The sequence below is a fragment of the Zootoca vivipara genome, chromosome 9, assembly GCF_963506605.1.
Source record: "Zootoca vivipara chromosome 9, rZooViv1.1, whole genome shotgun sequence".
NCBI classification, from domain to species: domain Eukaryota; kingdom Metazoa; phylum Chordata; class Lepidosauria; order Squamata; family Lacertidae; genus Zootoca; species Zootoca vivipara.
The window spans coordinates 69,453,587-69,473,262 of NC_083284.1; the positions used below are offsets into that span (position 1 = coordinate 69,453,587).

Here is a 19,676-nt window from a genome sequence, read left to right on the forward strand (position 1 = left end):
GAAATTTAGATTAATATTTAGAAAAGTATGCATGATCCCGAGAACCAACTATTTGACTGTTTGGAGATAACACTGTAAAATAGTTCTGAAGCTACAAGACAGGCATGGAGGTTCCTCCTTTAGCTTGACAGCAATATATTCCCTGGCTTATTTTTTAAATTGGGATAGCTTTTTAAAATGACTCTTGTTATGCTACTGGAGTTTAATTACAGGCCGCTGAGCAAGTTAAACTTCTTAGAAGAATACAAGCAAAAGCTAGCACTGAAGTAAATATCTGTTTAATTTACAAACATCAGTAAAGGTACTGATATCAGTCCAAATAAGACAAAGAAACACCGTATTACACATGTACATCTAACTTTTTCTTTTTTAAAAAAATTGAAAAAAAACACCCCCATTACGGGGTACCCCGAGATTTACTGGAAAAAAGGACACAACCAACTATGAAGAATTATTACCAATTCTATATTGTGATTTAGCAGCAAAAACTGTTAACAAAGGGAAACATTAGGACAAGTAAAGTAGTTTTAATATTTGGGAAAAGTCACAGTTCTTGGTAATACAGCCTCTTTTTTAAAAATTTAAAGGGAAGGAACTCCAAGGGAATATTAGCTTGCAAAGGTCTACTTTTCTAGTGTCAGTTTCTACACATCATTTCATTTTCTGCAAAGCAATGTATACCAGGGAAAGGCTCACTTCTATACATTTGCCATCTACTGTAAAGACTCTTTCACTCACTCGTTACAAGGACTTGGGAGATGCCCCTGCTATCATGAAAACCACAACCTGTTGTTGCTTCTGGCATCCAGTTCTTTGAGTGACACCAGGCAGATGATAGGTTGCCAAGGAGGGGGAAAAAAACCCCAGACCAAATCTATTTACCCTGTGAGAACATGCCATGTTAGTCCTATTGCAACTATCCTGATTAAGTCTTCTTTTAAAAAACAAAACAAAACCCCAACAACAACAGGAAATACAAAAATATCAGGACAAATATAAATTAATATATATTAAAGCATTGAGAAAAAAACAGTAAAAGGGGTGGCCTAAATGTTAAGTACAGTGTACTTTGATACAATAAATATTTCTCAATAAACCGAATACTGTATAGAGTTGCTCAGAACTCATAAAAAACAAAACTCCATATTATACCTAATTTTCCCAACAATAATCTATTTTTTTATCCTCCCCTTAACTTTTATATTACAAAAAAAATTAATACTGGAAGAGGGTAGATAAAACACTCATTCAATTTCTTCTTTTGCTAACATGCCGACATAAAAGAATATATCAGGAGATTTTTTAGGGTTATGGTGAATTCTCTTCTGTTAAGGAGGCAAGATGTCTCATTTTCCCCGACTTGATTATTTTATGCCGTACAAAACGCGTAATATAAATTTGCACAAAAAAGATTTCTGTTCACCTTGTGCCTTTTCATTGCACGCCCTGGAAGAGTTTGATATGACCTTGTCAAGAGAGTAAAACCAAAAACGACGACAATGAAAAACTAGTTAAGGAAGTAAAAAAAGAAAGCAGACTCTGGGGTTGATTTTTCATCAATAAGATTGTAGGGTTGAAAGTCCCTTGAGCAAAGTGCCTGTATATCTTCAGAATGTTACAAAGAAGGGCTGATGTTAAAAGTTGTTAGGTTTTCCATCACTGTTGAAATGTTACCAGGTATTTTTATTGTTTTTTTCTCTCTTTTCCTTCAAAACTCCTCTTGGGAACAAGAAGTCTCAGTTCAAGCACTTTATTTTTGTTTTGTTGCAGTTGAAGAAAAAAAGTCTTTATTCTCATAATAAAAATAAGTCTGTTCTGTATTTTACAATATATTTCAAATATTTCCACTATGAAGCGTTAATTAGTCCAAGACACGGTCAATAAGTATACAACATTAAAAAAAAAAAAGACAAAAGTGGAGCGAAATAGGGCATGTTTAGGAGGGGCACTCTGTACAGCTGCACTTCACCACCTTCTCGACCTCGTCCACAAATGAGGACCCGTCAGTGCATTCAAAAGAATATTTCCGCCTCTTGCTCCTCAATGGTCCACAGCACTGCCCACTCGAACACCCTCCTTTGCATTCTAGTCTCGATACCTTCTTGGTCGTCTGGCACGCGGCATAACCTTGCTGCTTTTGGAAGTAATCTCTGATTCGTTCGCCTCGACAAGAGATTTCTGCAACGTGAAAAAGAGCAGCCCCCAAATGACTCACCATGCAATGATATCAATGGTTGGCATCTACTAAGAAGATGAAATGCGTTTAAATAGAGAATCTTGTTTACATTATTTTTAGCTTAGAAAAAGGTCCTGGTACACAGGATTTAAAAAGCAGATTGCGCTTTTTTTCATATTCGCTTTTTTTTTTAGTTGTGATTTATCCGTAAACCCATAAATACGCTGCTATTACAATGACAAGAAAATTGGAAATTTAATTCTTTTTTCTTTATTACAAAAATACACATCATCTATTCCTAACAGCACGACCAGCTGGTTTCTTTTACTGCTGGGAAGTACTTGAGACAGCATGCAATTTCATTTATTAGACCTTGAGTTAAATATTATTCAATCTGTTATTTAATAGAAGCTACATTCCACTAACTTCATAAATTACTGGGACATAAAAACAGTTTAAACAGGAGACATCTGGTTTAAAAACCCAAACCCCATATTCTATTCTAGTCACATTGATGCAAAGTACAAAATAAATATATGTCAGCTGAAGAAAAAAAGTTGGGGGGAGGGGGAGAGAGAGAGAAAAAAAGTGAAAGAGCCTTGATAGACAAGGAAAGAAAAGAACAAGATGACAGTAGAGGGGAAAATATCCTGTTTTTATCCATCTCACCTGTATAATTCGCTGTGATAAATCAGTTGAAGATGAGAGGTCAAAAGTAGAGTTTGTGATAAAACTAGGAGCAGAATCATTGGATTTGGCTTCGCAGTTGCAGAAGGCAGAGAAACAATAAATACAGAAAGATATAGCAGGTAAAAGGTGGCAGTTTAAATATAGTAAAAAGTCGCTTCTGAACAAAGAAAAAAGTTTTCACAGCAAAATACTTGATGGGGGAAAAATCTTCCAAGTGCTAATATTAAATTCAAAGATCATTTTTTATATTAAAAAAAATCCTCTTCGTTATTATATATATTTTTTAAAAAATTCCTTTTCACTGAAAGAAGCTCTATAGAGCTTAGGGTGGGATAAAGGGGGAAAGAAATAATAAAAAAAAGAAGCCCAAAGAAAAATGTACTGCCATGTGTGCAAGATTGGGGTTTGTTTTTTCTCTCAATCTTTATTAGGTTTTGACAATAAAACAAATATTTTTCCCTCTTACATGAAACTGTGACCAACTGGTTACCTACCTTTATCGCAGCCGTCCCCAGTGTATCCGCTGCTGCACTCGCAATACGGTTTCCCATGGCCTGAAAACCTGCATTTACCGTGTTTACATCGGATGGACTGGCAGGGGTTAAGCAGTTCTTCATCCTCGTCACAGAGGACTCCCGCATGTCCCTGCAGGCATTTACAACTGTATGAAAATGCATTGATTGGCAAGCAGGCACCATGCACACATCTACAGGGGGAGACAAGCCCAAGAGAATAAAAAATAAATTATTCAATCCAATCTAAGGCTAAGCGACATTAATTGTAAAAAAAACAAAAAAAAAAAACTTTGGACTGTGCTCAAAAAGGAAATGGTTTATAGGGTTTTACTCGCCCTTCCTTTTTAGAATGCACTGTATGTCGGTACGACATGGAGCGAAGCCGTTTTGCCTTGCGCTAGGTTTGTGCAACGATAAGGAAGAACGTAGCCTGTTTGTTTTGTTAGTACTGGAATATTGCCACTGTAGATGTGTTATGGAAGACCTGAACAAGGTGTCACAGGTGCCAAATTCTGCATTCCTCAAGATCCTTGCCCTCCCCCCTTTAAGTGTTAGAGACTATGTGGGCGAGGAATGCATAATCTGGTTTAAAATGACTCAGATTGATACGAGCTATTAATGATCAACAAGGAGGAGGAGGAGGAGGAGGAGGAGGAGGAGGAGGAGGAGGAGGAGGAGGAGGAGGAGGAGGAGACATGGCTTACCTGTAATCAGAGCTGGCCCACCCATACGGCAAGGTGAGGCAACCACCTCAGGCAGCCTGATCCACATTGATATTTGTTTGTTTAGATGTATATTAGTAATTTAGTTCGAATACTAATAAGACCTGGTTTATACCACCAGTGAATGTATTAAACATAACAGAAAGCAGAAGGAGAAACTACTGAAGAAGCCCGTCATATGGGCGAAACAGGTGAAAAACGCCGGCAGCCTGTCTATCATTGACCCTTCATTCGACCTGCTGCCACTTTGCTGACCGCTACATAGCCTCAAAGACCATTAAGACTGGTTTGCCTTTCGGTATTTATTTGTATATGCTATCTGCTTGACATTTGGTTTTGGCTTCTGTGTCAGCATTTGTATATGGTTCTCTTATTGTTTTCTTTTTGTACTAATAATACTTGGTTGAAATTTGATTGAATCTTGTGCTCTTGCATGCTGCTTGTATTGTATTGATCCACAGGGGCAGCAGATCCGCCCTCCAAGGAATGAATTGCCTGCTACTGCTTCCGCAGTGCTACGCCCCTTGAAGGCTGGATCTGCCTCCTCCTTGGCAGTGCCACCCACCCACCCATGCCACCTCTATAGCAGCCTCTCGGTGAATGGGGGGCACTGCTGGTCCACTCCCACCCTTGATCCCAATGTAGAGCTTCACTCAGCCCTTCTTCCCTGGTGGAAGGGAGGCGATTTGTGGTTTGCCTCAGGTGCCAACATGTCTTGTATCAGCCCTGCCTGTTGGGCTGTTTTCACCCCAACCCCATGAAATTCAACAAATGCCCCACCGAGAAAGCCCTTTTGGACTTTGACCAAAGAGAACATGGCATTGAGATTTAAGATAAAACTTAGGAATCAGAAGGTAAAAGATAAAAGGCAAAGGGACCCCTGACCATTAGGTCCAGTCGTGACCGACTCTGGGGTTGCGGCGCTCATCACGCGTTATTGGCCGAGGGAGCCCGTATACGGCTTCCAGGTCATGTGGGCAGCATGACAAAGCATCTTCTGGAGAACCAGAGCAGCACACGGAAACGGTGTTTACCTTCCCGCCAGAGCGGTACCTATTTATCTACTTGCACTTTGATGTGCTTTTGAACTGCTAGGTTGCCAGGACATAAACAAAGACATTACTTTTCTTTAGCACAGATGAGTTAATTACTACCTGAATATCTCCCTGAATGTCCGCCTCGTCTAGCGTCCATTCCAGCGAACGTCTGCGGCAAACCAGGAAGTACCAGAACGGGTTACTTCTAGGTTTGCCACTCGTGTACATGCGCAGAAGTGCTCAATTGTGCATGCGCAGAAGTGCAAACCGCTCTGCGTGCATGCGCAGACACGGCGCTTTGCCCTGTGTCCTTTTCGGCTAGCGGCTGGGGCTCTGGAATAGTCGCAAAACAAGGTACGACTGTATAAAATCCTGAGCCAAATTGGATGGGATGCTAAATGCACCTTCACATTTAATGTGGATGTTCTGAAAAGTGCAGTGAGCACTGCTTGGGGGGTGGGGCTGATAATTATTAAGATTACAGAAGTTGGGGAGGAGCAACTAGCCCAGGCACCCCCAAACTGTGGCTCTCCAGATGTTTTGGCCTACAAGTTCCATGATCCCTAGCTAACAAGACTAGTGGCCAGGGATGATGGGAAAACATCTGGAGGGCCGAAGTTTGCTGTGGTACAGATGAAAATTGATCCCTTGAAGCTGCTATTTGCATCGGGAGCAATGCTTGAGAGCTGTTCATAGTCATAGTGTAAAAAAAAAAAAGCAAATACAAACCAATGGTCCTTTTTCAATCACCAAAATAAAATTTTAGAGAGGTGTTAAAAACTCAAGAGAATGGAATGATGACATTTTATTCATTTTTTAAGCTACAATCTCCTCTTGTAATGTTGTCTAGAAAAAATGAGGAAACTAAATTTCCAGGGGAATAATATAGAAAGGTGGTCTAAAGATGGCATATGATGGCATTCAACAACTTCTGATTAGTGTATTAATTTGCTAATCAGCAAACTAGGTAAGTTGTGGTCCAAAAGATGGGTAATTATATTCTGCACACCCACCCACCCCCCACCCCAGAAATGGAGACTTTCAAAAGTGTTACTACTGTTTAAAACCTACCCTACTCCGCTGTGTATATGCACATGTACAATATTAGAAAGGGACTTGAACAAGGACTTACTTATTTCCTAAGCAAGGATCATTGGCTTGCTGATCACAGAGTGGGCCAGTCCATCCTCCATCACATTCACAAGCAAAGCCTGATTGGCTAGTCACGTGGCAGGTCCCGTGGACACACATTTTCTTATGACAGGGTTCGCAGCCTGGCAGAATTCCAACTTGCAGTGGGACATTCCTAAAGTCCTGCAGTTCACTATTGATGTATAGATTACGGATGCAGCCATGAAAACTGGTGCCATTTTGACCTGGAGACTGGCGCAGGGCAGCAACATTGTTCTTCATAGGCATGCCTGGAAAACAAACAAGCCATCAACTTGTTACCTATGAAATGAATTTTCATAATTACTTGAAGAGCACCACCGCTGATTTAAAAACCTAACTGTGATTAGCTATGGGTACATTTAGATATCCAGATAATTTCCTCACCGCTACAAAACAACATTTTCAGTCACCACATCTCTACAGAGCTATGTTGACTGAATGGATAATGTGGAGGCTTAATAGTCACGACATCACTGCTTTACATTTTTGTACCTTGCCCAACACATGGTGGTTGCTGATTGCATGTTGGATAATTTAGATGTCCTAGTCTCAAGTAGATACTGCAGTTAAATGCCTGCAATGTAGATGGGATAATATTTCACCCTAAGGTAGTGCCATGTAGATCTGAATCAGGCATCCCCAAGCTTCGGCCCTCCAGATGTTTTGGACTACAATTCCCATCATCCCTGACCACTGGTCCTCTTAGCTAGGGATCATGGGAGTTGTAGGCCAAAACATCTGGAGGGCCGCAGTTTGGGGATGCCTGATCTGAATGCAGCCAGACTCACAGGCTATGTACACGTTCCTGTTTACACTGCATCCTATGCACGCCCACCTCTGGTTTTTGAAGCCGTATACACGTGGTGTTAGCTACAATCAACCTCTGTCCTGTAGGTTCTTGAGAAATACTGCATTATGATGCATTCCCCACAAAACCAGAACCAATCCGATTTGAGAATTGCAGGACATACTCTTTGCACACTGGTGTGGAAAGTCAGCTGGCTGGAAAAACACCCAACTTGGCTGATGTGTTTTAAGTCAGTAATGTATACAGAGTAATGTATACAGACGACAGAGGACGAGATGGTTGGACAGTGTTCTCGAAGCTACGAACATGAGTTTGACCAAACTGCGGGAGGCAGTGGAAGACAGGACTGCCTGGCGTGCTCTGGTCCATGGGGTCACGAAGAGTCAGACACGACTAAACAACAACAACAACAACAAATGTATACAGTGCCACTGTTTGATTCAGAAGGGTCTGATTTGTCCCAGGGCACAGCTAACATTTCTGCTATAAGGCTGGCTTAGAAAATGCACACCTGTAAAACCAGAAATTGTCATAAATATTTCTTCAATTGGTGTACTAACTGAAATATATAATTTGCATTTCCCCAGACTATATATGCTATTTATATTCACAATAGAAACAATGTATACACTGTTTCCTTACCTCCTACATAGAGCGGGGAGTCAAAATTCAAAGTGGATTGTTTAGATAAGTTGCTGATGATTTTGGGACTTCCTCCATCAACAGACAAAGACAGAATCTGATCCATGGCCAGTAACTCAACTATATGGAAGTTTCCATCATTGATTGTCTCAACACTGGAAGAAGAATAAATAATATTTTAAATATCTGAGACATTGAATGTTCTTCCTTAGCACAGTATAGATAAATAGCCAGACATTCAATATTCAGAAAATTACAAGGAATAGACTAAGACAATTTTCCTGGTTATGCATAACTTAGTGAACTCAAACAACTTCGAGCTGTCGGCTGTCTTCAGTTGTGTGCTACAGTTTTTGCAGAGAACAGCTGTAGATTCTAGGCAAGATTCTCTAGATGTTCAGGTATCATGAGCTGTGGCATCCCAGAGAACTGCACTTTCCTGGCTGACTTGAACATACAGATGAGAAAGTCAACAGGCAATTAAAGTCACCAAAAAAAAAGACTATTTGCAGCCCCAACCCTTGACCTTTTTATTGTTTAAAGGAATATGCCAACACCATGTTACTTCAAAGACAGACACAGGGCAAGCCAGAAACTAGTAAGTCTTGCTTTACACCTTTCTTCCGCCACATTCAGAGCATGGTACCTTATTGCTTGCAGGCCTGCGATTCTTAAAGACTACATTTAAATACAGGCCTAGCTGATACTCGGCCATCCCTGGGCAGGGTTGCCAGACTCAATAGAGGACAGGACTTCTGTGCCTTTAATTGCCCTGCTCTCTTTTGAGTCTGGAAACCTTAAAGAGAAAGAAGCAGACCCTTTGTTTAATTTCCAAGCAAAGGGTCTGCTGGTTTCTCTTTAAGGTTTCCAGACTCAAAAGAGAGCAGGGCAACTAAAGGCACAGAAGTCCTGTCCTCTATTGAGTCTGGCAACCCTATCCCTGGGCCAATATAAATCTTCAGAATTCCCCTGGCAGACTATGCCCTGCCCCTCAGAAGAGACAAGAACAAAAGGGCAGAGCTCCAGGCATTTTGAGAAAAGATCAGGTGTTTGTAAACAAGTGTGTTTGTGCCTTCACCTTTGAGCTATTGCCACCAATGGAACCTTCCCTCCATGGACAAATAACAAAAGTGGCAGGGTGTGTGTGTGTGTGTGTGTGTGTGTGTGTGTGTGTGTGTTCATCATAACTACAATCCCTTCCTGAATATTACTTCATTTTCCCTCTAGCACAGGGGTAGGCAACCCAAGGCCCGGGGGCCAGATCCGGCCCAATCGCCTTCTCAATCCGGCCCACGGACGGTCCAGGAATCAGCGTGTTTTTACATGAGTAGAATGTGTCCCTTTAATTAAAATGCATCTCTGGGTTATTTGTGGGGCATAGGAATTCGTTCATTGTTATTTTTTTTCAAAATATAGTCCGGCCCACCACATGGTCTGAGGGACGGTGAACCGACCCATGGCTGAAAAAGTCGCTGACCCCTGCTCTAGCATCTCCCTCTTGCTGCTCCTCTGAACCAGATTGTCACATCTGGCAAGGCCATGCAGGGGCTGCTGCTCTCCTCCATAGACAGAACCATTCCATGTCACAGTGCTTGTGTGAATAAATGCCCAATTTATGGAAGAGACTGGAGAGGCCACCACTCAGTGCCATAAGCACCTTAAAATCTTTTGGAAGCGCTAAAATACTTGAGTGGGATGCAAAACAAACCTGCACACACATTGATGCACACAGCGGGGAAGAAGAAGAAGAAGAAGAAGAAGAAGAAGAAGAAGAAGAAGAAGAAGAAGAAGAAGAAGAAGAAGAAGAAGAAGAAGAAGAAGAAGAAGAGTTTGGATTTGATACCCCACTTTATCACTACCCGAAGGAGTCTCAAAGCGGCTAACATTCTCCTTTCCCTTCCTCCCCCACAACAAACACCCTGTGAGGTGAGTGAGGCTGAGAGACTTCAGAGAAGTGTGACTAGCCCAAGGTCACCCAGCAGCTGCATGTGGAGGAGCGGGGACGCGAACCCGGTTCCCCAGATTACGAGTCTACTGCTCTTAATCACTACACCATACTGGCTCTTAACCACTACACCATACTGGGGTTTTGCTCAGCATCCATCTCCAACTGCAGACTTCTGCACTGCATCAAAGGCTGCTTCCCAGTGCAGTACTTTGAATTATTTTGAGAGCAGCATGGGGGAGGAGAACGAAAGGAGTCCCAATGCACACATGGGAACCTCTGACTATGGATCCTAGCTCTTCTATGGAAGACTGGAGAAGCATCACGTTTGACTTTCAAAGTTGACCAGGAGGAGAAAAAGACTATAGATGGCTGTGATGGAGTAAGGAAGCTGGAATGCATCAAGATGGAATTAATGCAGAGCTTTGGTTGCACATTGTTTCCCAGAAAATAGCTGGCAAAAGCAGAAACTAAAATATAAATCCAAGAGCAATAATCCCCGAGTCTTTCCAGTTCCTCAAATAGAAGAGATTGAAACTAGATCCTTTTTAAACAAGGGAGGGAGGGGGAAATACACTTAAGTATATCTTTATTCCCTTTTGTGCTTTAATGTTTAATGTCAGTACTTTGGTCTACAGTAATCCTGTTTTTATTCAACATGATTAAATGTATGCATGTGGAAAAAGAACATACTGGTTACACAAATTATGGTCCTATCAGAAAAGCATGGTGAAAAGGAACAGAATATTTTAAAATCCTTTCAAGGAATATTAAAAGCCAGATTTTATTATATAGAAAATGCAGAATTTTACAGGGATAACTTTTCTTTGGGCTACATATAAATTTCTTAGCAATCGACTAACATCTGGGTCCTTTGATATTATTGCAAAACAACTGTGCTGAACGGCTTTAGTCTTTTAATTCCAGTTTTCCATTTGAGAGGAATTATTCGACTGGCATTGGTGGTGGTAGAAAGCTGGCTTTAGCCCCTGCCTTACCCAGTCCTCTGCCCAGCCCTCACCCCCAGCAGATGAGCAGACATTGCATTGGGTCCTTTATTATCCTTAGGAGTTGTGTGTAAGTGAGAGAGGGATGACAGAGCCATGGAAGTGAACACAGAGAATCCTTCTTCGACCAGTTTCCTTTGACCCACCACTTATATTCTTTCCCTCCCTGAAAAACAGGGACTAGAAGCAGGTTTTAGTTGAGCTCAGAGGGGCTTACTCATATGTAGAATTGCACTTGGCCCTGAGTAGGGAAGCAGATGCAACTTGGCCATAGCTGCCAAGTTATCCCTTTTTTTAAGGGAAATTCCCTTATGCTGAATAGGCTTCCTCGTGAGAAAAGGGAAAACTTGGCAGCTATGAACTTGGCACTAGTAAACTGCTTGAATTAGTTGAAAATAGATTAAATTGTTAATCATATGCAAAAACATAATTTTTAAAAAAATAAACCTAATGCTTCCATAAATTCTAAATTTGCCCTTAAAACTTCATAGAACATTAATATATTCTCCAGAAATCTTTAAAAAGCAGGCTATCTCTGAGTTAAATTTCACATTGGCCATCAGGTTGGATGGCCATCTGCCATGGATGCTTTAGCTGAATTTCCTGAATTGCAGGGGGCTGGACTAGATGATCCTTGGGGTCCCTTTCCAACTATACTGTTCTATGATTCTATGATATAGTGGTATGCATCAAATTTTAATTTTTGTTCAATATTCTCCCAGAATATCCGTATTCATTATGACTCATCGCTGAACTCTGGATTGTCCTGAATTACCAGCATTTGGTTGCCAAGCCCCAAACCAAGTGCCCTCTTGGGATACATTTTGGCTTGCCTGCTGATGAAAGTGACTATGAGGTGATTTGATAATATCATCATTTAACAGTTTAAACCCCTAAGTAGCAGCAGTTGCCGAGATGTTACCTCTAACATAGGTCCATCCTTATTTCAGACATCATGATATATTGGCATATCATGTGTTATATTGTGATGTTGAAAACCAGATATCACCCAACCCCTAGTGTCAGTAGCTTTTGGGTGGGTGGGAATTCAGGCACCTCAAAGAATAGAAAGATATGAAGACTTTATATATATAAAAAGATTTATTATTTATAGACCAACCTGTAAATGGCAGAGGCTGGATATGATCCTGTATCATAACTGACCCTCACTCGTCCACGGTACAGTTCCACAGCTATATGGTCTCTGTCACCTTTATACAGTAGGATTCCACTATCCTCATCTGTGGCGATCTTGTGGCAAAGCAAAGTTTTCATTAGAAGACCACGAAGGAAAGACATTTCAGAAAAATATATTTACTTCAAATGAAAAACAAGTGTTATATATATATATTGGGTTGCCCAGGTAACAAAATCAAACATTTATTTTCACTGATGTAATCAATTATTATTGAACTGGCAGGTTTTGTGTAACATTAGAGAGCCAGAGCCATTAGTGCTGTTCTGCTTGGAGGCATGTTATACATCACATTGAGACTGACTCACAGTATATTCAATCATGGCATTTAAAAAAGCATAGCCCCTCCTCGCATCTCGCTGCTTTTCTCCTAAACCTCCCCAAACTAGGAGGTTAACTGCACTTGATGTGGCAAACACAACTGGGGAAAAGCAGCTTGGAGACAGGGTAGTCGTAGGGAGAAAACAATCAATGGGGAAAAGGTTAGACCCTTTTGTCCTGGTCTCTACTTTCCCGAAAACATTCCTTCCCCCTCCCATCACCGTCATTCTTATGCCGTGAAGAGACAGTGGCTTGGATTCATTAACTCGCAATGGTAATGCAGCATTGTGGCAAATGATGTAAAGTACATGCATTAAATAGGGACATGGATGGTGCTGTGGTATAAACCACTGAGCCTCGTGGGCTTGCCAGTCAGAAGGTTGGCGGTTCAAATCCCTGCGACGGGGTGAGCTCCCGTTGCTCTGTCCCACCTCCTAGCAGTTCGAAAGTGCACCAAAAGTGCAAGTAGAGAAATAGGTACTGCTCCGGCGGGAAGGTAAACAGTGTTTCACCAGAAGCGGCTTAGTCATGCTGGCCACATGACCTGGAAAAACTGTCTGCGGAAAAACGTCGGCTCCCTTGGACAGCAATGCGAGATGAGCGCCACAACCCCAGAGTCATTTGCGACTGGACTTAACTGTCAGGGGTCCTTTACCTTTACCTGCCTTAAATGAGGGGTGGGGGATCCATGGCCTGGCATATTTTTTGGGATTCTAGATCCATTAGCCCCAGCCGTCATAGCCCATCGTCAGGTACGATGAGAGTTACGGTCTAGAAACATCTAGAAAGCCACAGTTTCCCCACCCCTGTCCTAAATGTTGTCCGAAACATGGGATGGGTTCCATAATTCCCACCACCAGCAGCCACGCTAGGGAGTTTTATGATCGGTAGACTTAATAGCACCTTGCCTTACCTGAAGAGTGATATTGGTCTGGGGGTGAATCTTTGCTGAAGGAATCTGCAGGTAGGATTCTTTATTTACAAAATTTATGCTGACCAGCTTCTCGCATTTATCCCCCTGGTAGCCTGACAAACATTGGCAGTTTGGCTCATTGGCCTTGATGATGCACTGGGCTCCATTTTGACACTCATAATTATCACATGGGCTGGTGCGAGGCAAGACCATTGGTGGTGAAAACTCACAGAACAGTCCGCTAGATGCAAACAAAGACACAAGTATGTCCAACAAGTTACTCTTTAGAAGTGATAGCAGGTGTTTTGTCATGCTCTTCGGAACTGCCCTTACCTGTACCCTTCAGCGCATATGCATGTATAACCATTCACCGCATCAGTACACTGCGCTCCATTTTTACACTTGTTGTCTTGGCAGTCGTCATAGTCAACCTCACAGTGATCTCCTATATAGCCTGGTGTGCAGTTGCATCTGCAGAGTGGAAAATACATGGGTAATTGCAATTCCTAACTGCTAAGCAGAGAGCTGTGGGATTAAGGGCGGGAAGAGGGAAAGACAATGATTGTTAAGAAAAAATGTCTTCAGTTTTCAAGATGTATTGTACTGTACTTTGAAGAAAGTATTTTAGAGCTTGGTGGTGAAAGCTGGTATATTGATTGAATACCTTGCTTTGCATGAGAGACCACAATTTAATGTTTGTCAGCTTTGCCTTGTTTTCCGTTTCGTCTGATTATCTGACATTATATCAAATATTCAGAATGTACATCTTGAGGGCTCTCATGAATCATTCTGACAGCTCTCTTTGCAACTGGAGCCGCACACATACTTTTTCAAAATTAGCAAATACACGAACCTTAGTTGGAGAGATCTAGACAAATATTTTTGCTCAGAGCTTATACATGTTAAGTTGAAAAAAACCGACTGAACTAATATTACACTTCATGTCAAATTAGCATGAATAGAAATGCATTTTTCACCTAACAAAGATGAAAAATGAGATGCCAGATTTAGCTGTTACCTATAAAGTTTTGACTCCACTTTTTTAATGAGTAACGTCAAGTTTATTTTATCAAGGTCATATGTTAGGCTATGAGATCTTCAGAAAAATTTTAGGTAGGGAGAAAAACTGCTGAAATTTTTATCTCTTTCCTCTGGAAGGATGGAAAAGAGTTCAGCAACTACCTGGCCACTAGGTAGCAGGGCTTGCCTAAGGCCCCTCCTTCATCACACTGCCTCCAATGATTTCCAAATGTGCCGATCAAGGTTGACCAAGTAGATAGAAGCTGCCGTATGCAAGGTATCAGGTGAGCCCTGGGAGGTGAGGGTCCCTTTCAAATTTCTTGGAACCTACTTTAGAAACCTTGTGAAGGTGTGTTATATAGAAACATGATGTGTTTCCCATGCAGCTTCATGGATCTTCAAATAATAAGTCTAACCTTTCTCAAAGACTTAGGGCAGAAACAGCACAGCTTTGGAGAATTTTAAAAAAGGAGCCCCACATTCTGCCGGTCAGCTGACAAATAGGATGTAACAATTAAATCCACTACAGACAGCTTGCATCCTCCAGACATTTTTCCCCCTCCAAAGGCACAGGTCAAATTACTTCCCAGGATGTAGCTTACTCATGTTTTTGATGTTGTCCCTGGCTTCTGTCCAATAGAATTCATGAACAACTTAACCACATCAAGTGGCTGCATGAGTTTCAGCTGATCTGTACCACATTCTTGGCTCAGAGGTGTTTAGAAGAGATTTCTGCTTGGAAGATAAGACCTGCTTAGGCAAGTGCTGGGGGCAACAATGAAAGGTGGCAACCTTTGGACTGACACTTGGAGAAGGTGAGTTCTGGAACCCCTTTTTCCAGAAAAATAGCACCGCCAAGATTGAATCCCTGGTACCAAGGTATAGGTCAGGCATCCCCAAACTGCGATCCTCCAGATGTTTTGGCCTACAACTCCCATGATCCTTAGCTAACAGGACCAGTGGTCAGGGAAGATGGGAATTGTAGTCCAAAACATCTGGAGGGCCGAAGTTTGGGGATGCTTGGTATAAGTGGTATGAAAGGCTTCCGCTTCAGACCACAAAAAGCTGTCAAGAGTAGAAAATGTTGGACTATAAAAACCATTCTGACCTATGTTTCCGAAAGATCAATCTGTCAATTCTATGCTGGCTCAAAGCACTATCCAACAATATAGCAAGAGAAGAAGAGGTGTTGGCACTAATTTATTGCAACAATGGGAATAATAAATTGGGTCGGGAATCCACGTCTATTATCAAAAAATCTAAATTACTGGGAGGGGTAGAAGGGTTAAGAGAAGTATTTTGCACTTCTCTTAACAACAGCTCGTGCATTCTTATGTAGGACTAGATTACACATTGAGGCTCCTGCTTTTGCCTGGAAATGTGTTTGTTACAGGCAAAATTTTCATACAGGTCACCTAAAAATACCTAGGAAATCTTTGCCACTCCAAAAACCAAACCAAGTACTAAATATCTATTGTTCCAAACATTGCCTAGGCATTTCATAAAATACCTTTGACCAAGTTTGTTATTTAAAATGTCAAAAATAATATTCTATGTACCGCTTAAGTTCGACATGTAAAAATAATATTAAAATTAACTATATTGTACAGTTGAATAATTCTGCTAAAATGGATTTTAGATTACAAAGGCACTACAAGTCATGCATGTGGATCTGGTTCAGTTGTCATTACAAATAAGTTGCTATTTTCTTCTTAAAGTAATATTTAATGTTATCCCAAATAATAGAGAATATTTCTTTGCTTTGTTACTTGCCTTACATTTCTAGAGAACATTGGCTACAATCAGTTGCACATAATTCCTAACAACAATGTTCAATGCCTAGGGAAAGCAAATTTTCATTTGAACCTGCTTGGTAAATTGACTTACAATATTAATCAATTCTTAGGAATACTGCTTTTTATTCTTCATCTGTAACACTACTCAAATGGCACATACAGTACTATAGTGCATGAAGCTTTTATAAGTTACTTATGAATTACAATGGCCAGGGTTGGCTCAGCATTTCAGTGACGTAGGCCACAATCCTAACCATGTCCACTCAGAAAGAAGTCCAGCTGAATTTAGTGGGGTTTTATTCCCAGGTAAGTGGAGTTAGAATTGCAGTCTGGCACAGATCCTTCATGAGTTAAACATTTCAGTGTTGGCACCAATGTTCAAAACTCCCATTGTTCTAGGCCCGTTTTGCGACAGGGAATTAGTGCGAGCAGTTTCTGAGCTCTGGGCGCAATACTGTGCCTAATATTTCAAATTAAAACTGCAGAGTGGAAGGAAAGGAGGAGATTTTTCTGCCTCCTCACTTCCAGCTACAGTACTCTGGAGAAGAGACCCTCTTAAGACTATTAGAGAGGTGGGTAGGGGAAAGACTTAGACCATGTGAAAAATGAACATAATATTTTGGCTGCAGTTCATTCATTTTTCAGCTTTGTATTCTTGCTTTAAAAAAAGCGTGTCTAGACATCCATAACCTAGGATTAAGGTTACAGGTAGGTAGCCGTGTTGGTCTGAGTCGAAGCAAAATAAGAAAATTCCTTCAGTAGCACCTTAAAGACCAACTAAGTTTATATTTTGGTATGAGCTTTCGTGTGCATGCACACTTCTTCAGATACACCAAGGGATTAAGGATTAAGGTGCCATTCAGCTCCTAGCTTTCATATTTCAGTTTCTAACACTGGTGGCTGCATTCATCATGAATAAAAATTGCAACATGATAAGTCACCAATATGCTTTCAACAGTGTTGAATGACTTATCTGCTCTTCAATGAAAACCCTTCTCAATGGTGCAGATCTGTACACCTGGCGACTTACCAAGTCTGATGCAGACTGTTGTCAATCATTTGGCAAACTACAATGCATGGCCAACTTCCTAGTTTTTTACAGTCCCAGGCAATCAACTAAAACAAGAGGCTTGCCAAGCCCATATGACTGTTGGGCTTTCGTTGGCTTAGTGGTGTATTAGTATTGCAGACCCGTCCCAGTTTCTTGACTTTTGGTTTCCCACTTCCACCCCTCAAGGGTCAAAGAAAGGGAACAAATAAACGTGACCGAACCATGATGATCAAAATACCAGTTCCACTTGGTGGGTGTTATGTTCACACAAATGCTTGAATTAACAAACTAAAGTTGGCACTGTAGAATGGAAACTGGTGTCTAAATGTGCTTAGAATGACAACTCACAATGGGCCCACTGCTGTTTTGGCACAACACAACACAGTACATAAAACAGGTGCAGATCAGAACAACAGGTTCCTCAAATCTACTCATCTAAAGTCCATTAAAAACCACTTTTCAAGTGTGCATACTAATTAATGATAATAAGGATGTCATTTAATTAAAGATTAGCCTTCCTGGTGATGAACCTCCTTATTGTATAATGGTTTCCAATGTCTCTTGCTAATAACCCATCATGTAATTACAGCTTCATAATCCAGCTTTAATTTAACATAATTATTCACTTCCTAGTCCAAGTAACCAAAAGGATTTTGTGTGGATTGTCACAGAGCATAAAAACTCTCAATTCTTCATTGTCAGTACTTAATCCACACTGCTAGGAAACTGGTCACTCGACAGAGAATCTTCATGTTATTACACAGGGCTCCATGCAAACCAAAGGGAAAATCTATTGAGCCATTATTCTGTGATCACAACTCCCGTGAATGAGGACTGACAGCACAATTCACCCCCATGGAAAAACAAAGCCCACAGCCATTGAGGAGGACAAAGCAGCGATTAAAAACACAAACAAAGTGGACTATAAAAGATACAGGGCTTACTTGTATCCTTTGGGTGTTAGGATGCACTTTGAGTCATGCTGACAGGGGTTCAGGTCTTGGGCACAGAAATCCAGCTTCTCTTCACATAGCTCACCTGTAACAAAGTATATCCAATCACCATTACCAGACCACCATGGGACATGGGAAGCAAAGTGCAAAAACTATTTATTTCTATAGCAACTTTTAGTACAGCCAAGCAGCTCCAGTCGCATAAGCTGCTAAAATACTTGGCAAATGATAATATCTTTTTCTCCCGCTGTAATCTCGCTTCTCATGACTTTTCTTCGGCAACATTTTCTTGTCTGCAAAACCGCCATTTAACTTGTTTGCTTATACAGTTGGATTTGCTCTGGGCAATCGATAAAATCAGGCCAGCAAATTCAAGCAGACACACATAACTGCCCCCAAAGAGGTTGATTAACAGTTTGACAATAAACGTTCCCAGTAGCGCAGAGTCGATAGCAGATCGGTCATCCTACTAATAGACTAATCAACTGACTAAAATATCATTATATTATAATACAGCTGAGGTTTTGAGATGGTTTAACAAAGGCAGCAGCGCATTTTAATGAGACAAAGATGTTTCCCCAACCAATATCCTTGAACAAATCGAATATATGGAAATGGGATGCTATGAAAAGTTCCAAGCTTTTTATAAAGATTTGCCTCTCATCTTTGGGCAGACTACATGGGAGCTCACACGGGCCATTCAACCTGGTGTTCGTTCTTCTTCTCCATAGCTTGTTCCCAGACTGCACCGGTGTCAAGCAACTCTCGCATGCATTTATTGTGCGACCAGCAGCAGGCTAATTTCTAACTACCGGTACAAGGGGTATGATGCTTAGCTAGGTAGAAATGTTAATATTGGCTCCACATACACTTCCCCAAGATACATACCGTATGACCATAGTAAGCAGCCATGCCGAAGCAATTTCCGTAATACAAAGGTGAAGCATAAATTAGGCTATGGTCATGCTCTTTCAGTGGGTCTTAATCTGCTCTTTGTGCAACCAATAGATGGTCTATCAATAGTACTCCTCACTGCCTCTGCTTCTCCCTTTCAGCCAAACTATTGACTTGTACAGAAAATGCCTTTCCGACTCCAATCTTTATGCCTTGGTGTCCACTTGATAGCCATATGCAGCCACTATGACTACACTTAAGGAAAATAAAAAAATTCCTTCAGTAGCACCTTAAAGACCAACTAAGTTTTTATTTTGGTATGAGCTTTCGTGTGCATGCACACTTCTTCAGATACAGTGAAATGGAAGTTTCCAGGCACTTATGTAGAGAAGGGGTGGGGAGGGGTGGGGATGGGGATGGGGGATCACTCAGAAGGGTGGTGGAAATGGGTGATTGACTGACTGATAGCTGTGATGACCGCAAACGACTGCAAATGGTTTTGCATGAAAAAGCAAGGGTTGAGATGGCTGAAGATCGCTTATCATGTATAATGAGATAAGAACCCGATATCTCTGTTCAAACCAGGTCCCTCCATGGTTTTGAGCTTGGTGATAAGTTGCAATTCAGCAACTTCTCTTTCCAGTTTATTTCAGAAATAAACTGGAAAGAGAAGTTGCTGAATTGCAACTTATCACCAAGCTCAAAACCATGGAGGGACCTGGTTTGAACAGAGATATCGGGTTCTTATCTCATTATACATGATAAGCGATCTTCAGCCATCTCAACCCTTGCTTTTTCATGCAAAACCATTTGCAGTC

The 19,676-nt window shown here is 41.2% G+C and overlaps 1 protein-coding gene across 4 annotated transcripts in view; it reads right to left on the reverse strand.

Annotated features, from left to right (window-relative positions):
• Window positions 1–262: 262 nt before the first annotated feature.
• Window positions 263–19,676, reverse strand: part of SLIT2 (slit guidance ligand 2) — a 211,925-nt gene continuing 192,511 nt past the window's right edge. Inside the window, exons 29-37 of one of the 4 annotated variants that reach the window (XM_060278968.1) lie at window positions 17,956–18,049; window positions 13,478–13,615; window positions 13,145–13,385; window positions 11,836–11,966; window positions 7,764–7,918; window positions 6,273–6,561; window positions 3,361–3,511; window positions 2,846–2,934; window positions 263–2,178 (exon numbers count right to left, since the gene is read on the reverse strand). In XM_060278968.1, coding sequence (XP_060134951.1) covers window positions 2,013–2,178; window positions 2,846–2,934; window positions 3,361–3,511; window positions 6,273–6,561; window positions 7,764–7,918; window positions 11,836–11,966; window positions 13,145–13,385; window positions 13,478–13,615; window positions 17,956–18,049 — 1,454 coding nt within the window. In that variant the 3' untranslated portion in view covers window positions 263–2,012. Of the gene's footprint in view, window positions 2,179–2,845; window positions 2,935–3,360; window positions 3,573–6,272; window positions 6,562–7,763; window positions 7,919–11,835; window positions 11,967–13,144; window positions 13,386–13,477; window positions 13,616–17,955; window positions 18,050–19,676 lie in introns of all 4 variants that reach the window. The other 3 variants (XM_060278969.1, XM_060278967.1, XM_060278970.1) reach the window with 3 other exon arrangements.